Source organism: Athene noctua, chromosome 2 (genome assembly GCF_965140245.1).
Source record: "Athene noctua chromosome 2, bAthNoc1.hap1.1, whole genome shotgun sequence".
In the NCBI taxonomy this organism is placed as follows: domain Eukaryota; kingdom Metazoa; phylum Chordata; class Aves; order Strigiformes; family Strigidae; genus Athene; species Athene noctua.
In genome coordinates this window covers 134,189,844-134,202,523 of record NC_134038.1, presented here as the reverse complement: position 1 = coordinate 134,202,523, position 12,680 = coordinate 134,189,844, and the positions used below count along the sequence as shown (strand labels likewise).

Sequence of the window (12,680 nt, the reverse complement as noted above, 5' to 3'; positions counted from 1 at the left end):
TGTGGGATATTAATCTGATTCCTCTATGACTTAGTGTTCCTTCTGGCATTAAGCCTATGATCTCTTCTTTCTCCATGCATCTTTTATATAAACACCTCTCTCTTTTTAACTTACAGGCTGTATGTATGAAAAGGGACCTAGGCAGTTTTATGATGACACTTGCGTTGTTCCAGAGAAGTTTGACGGTATGTATGACACATCTCTCCTTCCTTTTCTTGTGTGGGAGATGAAAAGGGAAGACATGAGGGACTTTTCTCTGTTGCTGATCAAAAAAGCTCAGTAACATTCCAATTTAGGATTCCTTAACACACCATTTGCAGTGCGCCCAACCAAAGCTGACCTTTGTCTCTTGAAACCAAAGTCTCCTCTTCAATAGGATGTCGTTCGACTTTTGCCAGCGAAAGATGCTGTATCCAGAGTTGCGGCAGAGGAGCTCAGTTCCTGTACTGTTGAGAAGTAATAGGAGGATTTCCATTGCACTGATGATCACATACCACTTGTTGTTTGAGATTTAATGAAAGCTGTTCTTATAATTAACAAAACGGCAGAGAAAGCAGCAGCTTTGGTTTTACTGAGACTTAAGCCTCTTGTCTCGCTGTCTGTGAAGTGATGAATAGTGGGGAGTGAGTGTATAGGGCATTTTTGTGTTTGTGTCAATGTATTTGCACGAGGTTAAACATTGTACTAGTGTTTTATTTTTCAGTGGGATTGATAACAAATCAATGATCTTTTCACAACACTACCCGTTACAACAGGTTCTTTTTTTCTTTTTCCCAAGAGGGATTCTGAGGTCAGTTAAAATAAATGGCCCAAATTATCCTCAGTTACTCTGATGTAAAATCAGTTTCCTGATGTAGCTCAGTTGATTTCAGATTTATTTCATTATAGACAAAGTAGATGGATTCAGTATTTCTTGCCGGTGACTCTGTTAGTCTGCAACTTTGGAAAGCAATTTGGAGACCAATTACTTAAATTTGCTAGAGTGGCTTCTTTGTGTTAGTGTGTGTCCAGCTTTATTTTAGCAAGAAAGATTAGATACTTTCTGATAAACTTGTGAACAGCTCTCTGACCATAGCTAGAAGTAGAGCTGGAGAACTCTTGGGGTTTTTCTTCTGCTTTATTTTCCTCATTTTTCCCTGAGAATGACTTACATGGATTACAAAACTATTGCGTATCAAGCAGCATTTGTTTTGTTTGCTGAAGAATGGGAGACTCTAAAATGAGAGTAACCTGAATAATTACACATTCCTGAAAAGGAGGTATCACATGCATTTTGGTGAAGAATATCAAGAAATAAAGAGAGGATTTTAAATAATATTAGCCCTAATTGAAGATTGCTCAATCCAGTATTGCATTGTTACTGGATTGACGTGTTGTTGTGGATGAAAGTATTGACACGGTAATGATTTAGTAGGAAATCTAGATTTATTAATAACTAACAGCAATTTATTATTACAAAATAATTCAGAAATGATGAAAGAAAGAAAAGTGACTTATTTACAGATTCTAAAATTACAAGATTCATACTAACTTACTTAACGGTACCTTAATTTGTGTATATATATATATACATGCGCATACACAAAATGTACAAACACACAGACAAAAGTATTTGGATCCAGTAGAATGAAGTACCGACGCACCAATAAACAGAGAAAGCGGGTGAAAGAGAAGCTAGCTCAAAGAAAGTTTCCCTCTTCTTGAATTTAGAGCAAATACTCACAATGCCTTGGCATTCGTCAACGGGCGATAATTGAGACTCGAGCAGGTTGACTTCGTCCTGGCCTTCCGTCATCTCTGGCAGCAGATGACACCATAAGGTGTTTGGTACCTGAGAGGTGTCCCAGCTTGGGGAGATGCTGGTCACAGGCCCACTGTGGTCCAGGAGAGCTCAAAGGGTCTCAGCCCTTGTGGTCACAATTTATAGGGTCCAAGATAATTGACTCTTGTCAGATACCTTCTGGTGCCTTCCAGCAGTTGCACAAGAACTTGATGAATGTGCAACTCTTATTGTTCCCATTGACCACATCCCAGGCACAGGTGTGCCAGGCCATCAGGAGATGATGGGTCGTTTTAACTGTTTTTGAGCAATCTAGAGGGTCAGGAGCCAGGCTCGTTAAGGGGGTGCCTTAACCTTAGCAGTCCTTATCTCCACAGATTGGTGTATAGCTCGGGGGAATGTGGGTGGAATCACACCTGGCACCAAGCAGCCCAACAAGGAGGGGTGGGGAGGGGTAAGAATTGCATCACCACACATGTTCGCTGAAAGGGTGATTTATTGAAAGTCTACTTTATACCCTGACTTCAGAATATATGCTTTTTTCTTTCCTTTTTAAAGCACATCGTGTTAGGCTTTTTTCCCTCCCCAAAAATGATTGTGGATCCAATCTGTTTTCCGTACCAGTGGCAAATTTCGTATTTATGTTTATGGGAGTGGAATCATAACCTGTACTACAAGAAGTTAAAATTCTTCAGGAGTAGCATTTGTCTGTGTCTTTCTTGAAAATTGTTTTTGTTTGTTTGGGTTTTGTACAGGGAAGGGAATGAAAATGGAAAAGAAATACAAATAAAGTAAAAGAAATAAACGTTTAGAAATATTTGTGTGCTTGCAAAGCAAGTGGTTGCTGCTAGCTTCTGTGACTGTCCACTGAGACAACACCTTGTACTCTAGAAGATTGGTGTTGTGATACAAATAGGTGTGTTTCTGCTTGTAGCATGATGACTTTTGAGGAGAAAATAGCACATGTGTTGTCATGTTTTGGACAGTAAAGCAAGAGTGGCATAAGCCCAGGACTAGTCTTGATGTTTCAGAAGCAGATTCTCAGCTGCTTCATTTGAAATCAAAGATCAGCACAGGCGAAGAATCTGATCCTCTGTAATACTGCACTTGCTATTTGCGCATTGCTCGGATATCATTAAAAGAAAAATCCTGTCCTTGAAAAAGAAGGCCTTTCAGGACTGGAACTTGAACCTCACATAAACCAAAAAGCCTTGTGTTGATTTATTTGTTTTCCACAGCTATTGACTCAATTTTCTTTGCTGATTACAAAAGGAAGCGCTCCATTTTTAATATTATTATTCTTACTTTCACTACACAGAGCCGTTCTGTAATGGCCATCAGAACATCCTAATGTTGTGGTTGAATGTAAAGTCCTGGCTTTCCATATTAAACAAGTCACACTGCTTATTGGAGGGTATTGCTGCTCTGATAGTTGAAATGAGGAGTTTTACCAGCGTATCAAGGATTGCTGTCACTGTGTGCAGAAAAAAATACTCTCTGCTTCAGTATCAGACCTTTCAGCTGTTGTTGTTTGCATGAATTGTTTTGTATGAATATGATTTAAAAACAAGAGACACAGTATGGATGTAGCAGGATGTTTTTTTATTCACAGTTTGTGGAACAGCTGGCAGAATATTATTAATCTTGTTTTTTAAAAGCTTACCCTGGACTCGAAATTTTAGAAAAATGAGCCTACTCTTTTCAGGGAGAATACTAATCTAATATGTAGGTATGAGTAAAAATAATATGTGCTTATATGCAAGTGTAGTATGCCACAGAGGAACTTGCATATCTGCAGGATTTGCATACCTATACATAAAGCACATGTTGTTTAAGTCCAAGTCAAATACTTTGTCAAATTTTCCTTAGAAGCATTTGCATGCAAAAGAAGTTTCCCTCAACAGGGTTTTGCAGCTTTATGAAGATACATTACATTTCCAAAACTGGGGCTTGTGCGGAGTATAGTACGCAAACGCAGTTCTTCAGACATCAGAGTTGCTTACAAAAATAGTTCATGCTCTTTCAGAGAGGATGTTGCAAAATGGTTTGCAAGCGAGATTTGCATGTATCAGAAGTAAATGGGTATAGGCTTAGGGACACTTACATAAATCGTGACTGAATTTAGGTGCTTTTTAGTATATTAATGTGTTATCGTAAGAGTATTTACAATTAACAGCAGACAGGGGAATGTTGCTTTTGTGGGTGGCTGGGCAGTAAGAATTCTTTCCTTCTGTTTTATTAACCCTAACGATTTCATTGTCAGTTTATCTGACAAACTGAGTGATGATGCTCTTTACACATTGCTCATCTAATGTTGTTGCGATTCTGTGCAGGTGATGTCAAACAGGAGCCAGGCATGTACCGTGAGGGACCCACATATCAACGGCGAGGCTCGCTTCAGCTGTGGCAGTTCTTGGTAGCTCTTCTTGATGACCCATCAAACTCTCACTTCATAGCATGGACTGGCCGAGGCATGGAATTCAAGCTGATTGAGCCGGAGGAGGTGGGTTGGACAGACAGCATGTCCTGACATCCACTGCCCCGTCCTGCAAATTTAATAGTGCTCCTTTGGACTTAGGCCTTGTTTTCCTTCAATATTTTGCTTCAGCAGGGCTTCAGAGGGCTGACAGAAAGGACTGGCAAGGGAATTGTTTCAGTGAGGAAGCACAGACTTGATTCCTTGTCCAACAAAATAATAAAAATACTGCAAATACTACAGTTAGAAAATACTTGGCATTATTTGTGGGGCCCGGATTTTTCAGAACCACTTCATGGGTAAAACTGTGTTCCAAGATCCTTTGAAAACTTTTCCCTGAATAGTCTTTCAATACCAGATATTCTTCAGTATGAAGATGTGGGAGCTTGGGACTTTTAAGCTGTAGAGTGAAAGACCCCAAGTCTGACAGATGGCAAAGGAGGAGGTTAAGATTGTTAGGCAGTAAAATCCCATCAAAATCATAGAAATACCCCTCTTTTTAGAGTCTTCCTGCTTATCTGTATTGTTAGATTGTTTAGTGCACACTTAGATCCTAGGCTTGCAAACACTCATGTGCATGCAAAGCTCTCCTGAGCCATGAAGGACTTGTGGGGCTGATAAAATTACTTGTATTCATGAACATTTGCTGAAGCATGTCTTAGTTCATGTGTGTGCTAAACAGGAATAAATTAAACATTTTATTACGTAAACTTTTTTGGACTAGGTAACATTACATAATCTACCCTGTGTTCTAAACAGCCATGGAAACTGTTGGAAAATCTGTTGTGTGTGAATTTTATTGTAATATTCATGTGGATGATTTGATTAGGGTTGTCAAAAAGCAGTATCGTTTTGCTTTACTTTTTTGCCCCTTGGACAGGGTTGGGTAATAGAGGAGACCGCAGCAAAATTTCCATCAGGATCCCCTCTGAGTTAGAGCTGAGTAGGAAGGTTCGGGGGTGTAAGGCTGCTTTTGCATTCCGCCAGCTATTTCTGCTGTTTGCCATCCATCTGCTGGTATAAACAATCTGAAAGCTTTCTTGCATTTATGTTACATCTTCTGCCAACAGCCCTAAGAGGGTGGTAGAGTAGTTGGGGTTGGCGACAGGACTGTTGTCTCTTTCCTTCCTGACATGGTCTGGCTGAGGGGCAGGTTGCTGAGGGACCCTTGTGCTGGCTGTCATTTGTCTGAGCATCCCCTGCGCTATGAGTGATAGTCACTGTAGCAGATCCTGGCATTGTGCATCTGAGGATTTGACCACAGAACAGTCTTAGTTGATTTGATACTTAAACTTTGCTGGCAAGTCCGCAGCTGTAGCAGGTTGCATGGACTTCTTGGTTGTGTGACCTGGCCCAGAACACAGTGAAATCTTTGGAAAGGCTTTTGTTTGATTTTGGTGAATGAAGTATCTAATTTTTCCCCCTTCTCCAGTCTCAGTGTTTTTTACCCTCTTAGTTTTGTTTTGTATTTAAGGTACGTCCGAAGCTTTTCAGAATTGAAGAGATTTACTGAAAAATGGTTTCCAGCAGATGGTGCAAACACTTTATAGATTTTATTAGCTAAGGAAGGGAAAGTAGCAAAACAAAACCTTAAGGTTTCCTTATTGTGTAATGCCCTGAAGAACTGGATATTCTGATTTAAGTTAACCAGTCATCTGCTTGTCTGACTTTGTAGCAGTTGCTTTGTGGTTTTGAGCAGCTCTACATCCAAGATCTGGAGGAGGCAGGCTACTTGAAACTTGCCTCACTCCTTTATGCTCTTCGGGAGTACAAAGGAGCCTAAGTTGTTTTCATATGAATGTCAGGGACCTGACAGAAACCGTTGATTAAAATAAGAATAGCCTATGGGAAGTTGCACACTTCTGTTGGTTGCCAAGTGTAAATTGGAGGGAAATCAAAGAGTCTGTTGGTTCAGCTGTGGCAGGTTAGGATGTCAATGTCATGACCTTTCCATCCCATCACTTTCTGGAGGTTTATGCCCTTGCAGAAAGGGTGACAACAAAAATGAATATGTATCAGCTCCTTGAGCACCATAGTTCATTCAGAAAGTAGCTAACTGAACTGTGGAGGCTAAGAATTGGGCGTACATCCATTTATGCTGCCTTGTTACAGGGACAGCAACCTTCAGCAGGAAGGTGGGGTGGAAGGCTAGAAGCCTGAATCCCTTTCACAGAGCAAGACTTGATAAAACGCTGTGCACTTCAGGGACAGGAAGACTCACTTACCAAGACTACTTCTGGACCTCCTTGTTTATTTAGGATTGTCAAAATACCACAAAATATGTCCTCAACTATTATTTTGTTGTAGTTATCTTTGCTGTGTACTTATTTATTATGCAAGCCTGGTATGTTGGGGACTTTCAGGACTCTGATTAATGTAGAAGAAAACTTGGTAGGAATAAGCAAAGAGTGACCTAAGCATGTGTTACAAAGATGAATAGGCGAATCAAGGTTACGCATCCAGGCCAAATCTTCATCTGGAATAAACTGACTGGGAGGTGTGTTTCGATACAGTTCTAACATATCTGAAGTTAGCAGAACCATGTTAATTTACATAAGCCTGAAAAGCTGCACTGCTGAAAGGAAAGAATGCTTTCAGAAGAAATTTTAAAAATTATTGCCCAAATGGAGGTCAAAGTCGTGGATTTTGCTGTTGTTTAGTCCCCTTCAGTTCTCAGTGTTGCATGTCATCTATGGTTTGCATCAAAAGGCTCCAGACACCTATCAGAAAGTTTTGTAGAGCAATGTGCAGAAAAGCTGCTTGGCTACTTTTTTTCCAGAGCTGTATGCTTGTGCACCTCTCAAACATTTTTATAAAATGGGCTTTAAAGAATTCATCAGCTCTGACTCTTCATCCCTTTGGTGACATGATAGTCATTTGTACAGCCGGTACTTGAAATGCCACCAACAGCCAATTACAGTTTCAGGTGGGGAATAAGCAGTTAAGCTCTTTAAACAAAAGGTCTCTTTGTCCAGAACTACCTCTGGCAATAAAACAGGAAGTGTAAAGGCAAGTAGAAATCATAAGTCAGAGCAGAAGACGTATTGTTCTCCATGGAATGGCTTCATGAATTGCTTGCAACTCCCTTTCTACTATTCTCTTTTAAGGGAAATTATACAATTGCAGTTATGAAATTTCTGTCCCATTCTTCACACTACCATATAGTTCTTCCAAGAGATTACCCTGACTCCTCTGTTCATTTTCTTTGATGAAGTAATATTTAAGACTGGGAGTTGACTTTTGACTTGTATCTCCTAATAATCTCAACATCGCTATCATTCCAAATACAGTCTGTATTAGTTCATGCACTAGGTGTGTATGTATGTGTGTTTAATTTAAGTGTTCTGACAGCAAGGAAAACACAGGAATAGTACAATTACCCACAGCATCAAACTAAGGAAAAGTTTTCATCTTTTCTGAAATTTTTCTGGTGAAACTTGATAAATATTTTTTGTGTGTCATCTCTTCGTGTGGCTTTAATTTTTGTTGGTTTTCTTTATTAAAAGCAAAGAAAAAACCCCCAACCTTCCAACACATTTTAAGTAAGTCTGCTTCAAGTTTAATGGTAACTGTGTGTCCAATTAAAAATCATAGTAGCATGTGGAAAATTCAGATCATGGCAACCTTTTCTCTTGTGTTTATTCGTTGTACCTGCAGGGTTCCCTCTCCTCCACCCCCAAATAAAGTGTCTGATGATAAGATCTACTTGTTAAATGCATTTAACAAATCAGTGCTAATCCATTTTTGTGGCAGGTGGCACGTCGCTGGGGTATTCAGAAAAATAGGCCAGCTATGAACTATGATAAGCTTAGCCGATCACTTCGCTATTATTATGAAAAGGGAATCATGCAAAAGGTGAGTAGCTAACTTTGTATTCAATTTCACCGGAGTGTTGCATATTAATCTATAAGTTAGTTTATGAGGAGTACTTGTAACTGCATTGCTTAGGTAGGTTTTTCATCTATTTAGGCAAATAGTAAGCTTTTTTACCTACCAGGTCCAAGTATATGCATCAAGATAGTTTTTCCTATGTAAAAAATGTCTGGTTTTAGTTCACACAATGCACATCACGATTATAGGGAAAGAGGTAACATTCAAAAATATCCAAAAGAGCTTCCTGGCACCTGGGAAAGGCAAACAGTAGAGTATGGTATGAATAATGTTTTGCAGACCTAAATTAGCTGCCCAGGACTTGGGTACTTTGGTAAGTGCAAGATAGGGGAGAAAAATGATACCTATTAACATACCAAATACTTTAATATTTTACCAATAGTGTTGTAGTAATACCATTTTAAAGTGGAATTTAATATTTTATAATAGGCTGAATTATGAGAAATATTTAACAATAATTTATATATAACAGTCTGGTCTTGCTGACAGTATTCAACCTGTCCTTCTACTGTGGCTTCCTGATTTACATGTACGTTTTTAAATCTTGCTAGGTGGTACTATGTAGATTGACTGAAAAATCAATAGGAGACACCTGTCTGCTGCATCTACAAAACTGGCAGGTGTGATCAAAGATCATAATGAATAACTTGTGCTGTAAAACTTGTTCCATATCTTTTCACATTAGTTCTGTGACCTGCGATGACTAACATGTTTAAACCTGTCATTTGCCAATCCCATGAATGGATACAATGCTCTCAGCTCAAGTTACTAGGCAACTTTTCCAGTAGATTTTATGAAGTCTCAGTTTGGAGTTGCCTGTTACAGGTTGTTTTGCTTTGATTATGGGATCGTTGTAGTGCTCTCCTTTTTCACTATCCAGGAGTCAACCTGGACAACAATCTGAACTAGTATGGCCTTGTGGTACTTCAGTAGCACAGTGCCTCATCCATTTTTTTGTGTCATGTAACTGTGCACTGAGTCTTTTTGCAAAGTGGACTGGAGACTGAGTCTGGTTGAGGAGAAGCAGAAACGCTTAATTTTGTTGGGTGGTGCTTCAGGCAGAGGAGTTCCTTGTTGAAGGTTACAGCTCAGCTGCACAGGCAGTTGTGCTGCCACAGTTCAAAGGCAGCACAGAGGCAAGAGTAAGTAGCAAAGAAGAGTGAAACAGTTGAAAAGGTGGGGATGGGAATACCGTAAGGCTGATAATGCTGTGCAACCCACACACGTTGTTTAATATGGAAAGTTTGGATACTTATTTTTTTGACATAGCAATGTTTGAAGTTTGCTCTGGGATCAACCTATCTGGCCAGTTAGTGTATGTTAAAAATTAATGGTGGTTGCAGATTCATAGCAGGTTTCTTTACTGCAAGGCTTGTAGGCACATTTTTTCCTCTTTTGTTTTAAGCAATGATAATAGGTTATGTAAATACCCAATTTCTGAATGCAGCCTTCAGTTTGTCAGACTTGCTGACATTAATTTAAAAAAAAAATTCCACTGCAGATGTAGCCTCTACCAAGACTTTACATTACTTGTAGAGTAAATAAGAAGAAAAATTAAGGATATCCTTCAGACTATTTTGCACCTATAAGAATAGAGTTAAGTTTGCTACACTTTTGCAACCTTCGTTCACTCACTTCCAGTGCTGTGCTAGCTGGAGTTGCAAGAAGTAGACAATATGATCTTTATTTTAAAATATTTTTAATAAACCATGAGCATGCAACATGGTTCATATTTTTTAAATGAAATTCTTTAAATAAGGTGCTTGAGAAGACACCATATTGACTTATTTTTTAAAAAATACAATAATTCTGTACGGGTTTTATCATTCTTTAGTTTTTAGAAGATGAAGCACAGATATTTAGTGCTAATCCTGAATAAGGGAAAATTGTAGGATCTTTGGACAAAATGCCCCTCCATAAGCAAATTCAAATGTCCCAGCTTTGCATGAGCAATTGCTAAGTACATATTAGCCTATGTATTTGCTTTAGCTGCCCCTGTACAATCAGCATGCACTATAACTAAGTGCTTTTATACTTAAGTACGAATCAGTCTGCGTGAAGTGAAATTCAGATCTCTATCATGTAACGTGATTCTTTTTTCCACTTCGCACACAGAGTGTTGGACTTAGTCATTCTATTTTGCCATTGCAGTGACAATTTGTTTACATGTTCCAATGAGAACAGTTCCATTTGTGGTTAAGTATAGGAAACAATCGCAAACAAATGTTTAGAAGTTGAATACCTAGTCCATCTTCCAACAGGATATCACATGTGGCAAAAGCAAGAGTGTTCTGCACAGTCTGCTTCTGCAGATCCCTGTTGTCTTTGCTAGGTCATTGCTTTACCGGTTCTGCTGCCGCGTTACTAATTGTGTAACAGAGGTGAGTTCTTCACAAGACTGTTGAACTTGGAGCTGCAAAACCACAAGGCCTTACTTACACTGCACCTTTTTCTCCCTTCTGTTGTCCTAAGGTGGCTGGAGAAAGATATGTCTACAAGTTTGTTTGCGACCCTGAAGCGCTTTTCTCCATGGCTTTTCCAGACAACCAGCGCCCCTTACTGAAGACTGACATGGAGCGCCACATCAATGAGGAGGACACTGTGCCTCTGTCCCACTTTGATGAGAGCATGGTCTACATGCAGGACGGTGGCTGCTGCAACACCCACCCCTATAACGAAGGCTATGTCTATTAACAACAGTGACAGTGAAGGGGATGTTTTCCCCCTCCCTTAGGCTTCTCCTCTTTCACAAGACCCAGAGGAAAGCTGAAACGACTTCAGTTTGTTTTTTAAATAGTACACTAAAAGGGGCTTTTCCTGTTGCATTACTCCTATGGTCTGCCATGGACAGCGCACTTTATTTGAAAGGGGAGGGTTGGAACCTAAACGTTATTCTGTGTAACAGGAAGAAAAGGGTGGGTTTGCTTTTTACTTAAGTTTGGGAAGGGAACATACAGGTTTTAAGTACAAAAAAAGCTATTATCATGTCTGTTTTGTTTCATATCAGCATAAGATATTGTACATTTTCTCTGGGTATCCGTAGTACAGTTAATTCTCATTGTGCAGAATAACCACTTGATAATGATATCAGCACAGCATGCCTAGGGCATTTGTTTCTTGCCATTCTGAATTGTCTTTCTGCAGTTACAAAAGAGAAGCAAAGCGTATACCACAACATTTAATTTAGAAGCTTGCAGTGGCAGACCTTGCACCTTGCCTCTGAAAACAACCAGATATCTCGATTTTCTTTTCTTTTTTTTCTTTTTTATTTTTGGTATGGCCTCAAAAAACCTCCTGTTTAATGACAGAGTGGACATCAGTACAGTGACCAAGCAGCAAAATCCCTGACTTCAGGCTGCAAGCCGCATGCTGTATCTGTTGTCACGTCGCTATACATACATGGCCCATGCTATGGCTTAGACCTTTCAAGATCCATTTGAGGGTAGTAATTACATGCGGTAGGCTTTCAGATGATCGTGTCAGCATTAAATACAGGATCGTGATCGGGAGGGAGAAAACATTTTGTATCCTTCCATTTCCTTTGGTACATAAATAAGTTATTTAATCGATAGGAATTAACTGTACTAAGTCACATATCTAATTATGCTGTTTAGACACAGCAAGCACTCCTTGAGAAAAATATCCAATACACTAAATAGGTACTTTAGTAATTTTTAGACACGGTACCCATTAATATGCATTTAAACCTTTTACTGCTGTGTTATGTTGATAACATATATAAATACTAGATAATGCTAATGCTTCTGCTGCTGTCTTTTTCTGTAATATTCTCTTTGATGCTGAATTTACTATGACCATTTATAAGCAATGCTGTAACTACAGGTAGCATTTCAGGACAAAATAGATGACTTGAACCATTTATTGCTTAGAAAATAGCTTACGCCATAGCTGTGCTATAAGCAGCTTTTATGCGCATCCACAGATGACTAGTAAGCTTCAGCTTGCTAAGGAAAGCTCTGCAGAACCTTTTGTAGTTTTCGGTGGAACGGAGACTTAGACGAACTGTCAAAGAATACCATGAAGTCGCTGTATGACGTTGTAGTGCTGGCACTGATGTTACCAATCGACTTGTTTTGGACACTAAATGTAAATGTGATCAGAAATGCTCGGAAGACAATTTAAATTTTGAGGGTTTTTTTTTGTTGTTATTTTTCAAATGGTTTTATTTTTTGAGAGGGGTAATCTTGAACACAAGCCACACGCTACTCTGTATGTAAAAGGGGGGGGGGGGGGGAGGGGGGGGGCACGACCCTGACAAAACCACAAAAGTTTTAACTATTTATGAGCACCTTTTCTGAAATATAATATTTCCTCGTTTGATGGGAGGGTGAGGGGGTAAGATCTGGATTCCTTTTTTTTCCCAGTGACATTTAAATAGGTGTTATATGGAGTACCTAGTTTTCCTGTATTCCTGAGAAGTGTGAGGAAAATGAATGCATAACCATAAAACAACAATTTTCATCATAATGGATGGATTTCAAAGACAATCCTAGGTGGTGGGTTAATTTTCCA

The 12,680-nt window shown here is 39.3% G+C and overlaps 1 protein-coding gene across 6 annotated transcripts in view; it reads left to right on the top strand.

The window, feature by feature from the left end:
- ETV1 (ETS variant transcription factor 1) overlaps nt 1-12,359 on the top strand; it is a 66,551-nt gene extending 54,192 nt beyond the window's left edge. For all 6 annotated transcript variants that reach the window (XM_074898023.1, XM_074898021.1, XM_074898027.1 and 3 more), the window contains 4 exons: nt 117-185; nt 4,114-4,283; nt 8,010-8,111; nt 10,620-12,359. In XM_074898023.1, coding sequence (XP_074754124.1) covers nt 117-185; nt 4,114-4,283; nt 8,010-8,111; nt 10,620-10,841 — 563 coding nt within the window. In that variant the 3' untranslated portion in view covers nt 10,842-12,359. The remainder of the gene's footprint in view (nt 1-116; nt 186-4,113; nt 4,284-8,009; nt 8,112-10,619) is intronic.
- Nucleotides 12,360-12,680: the final 321 nt, after the last annotated feature.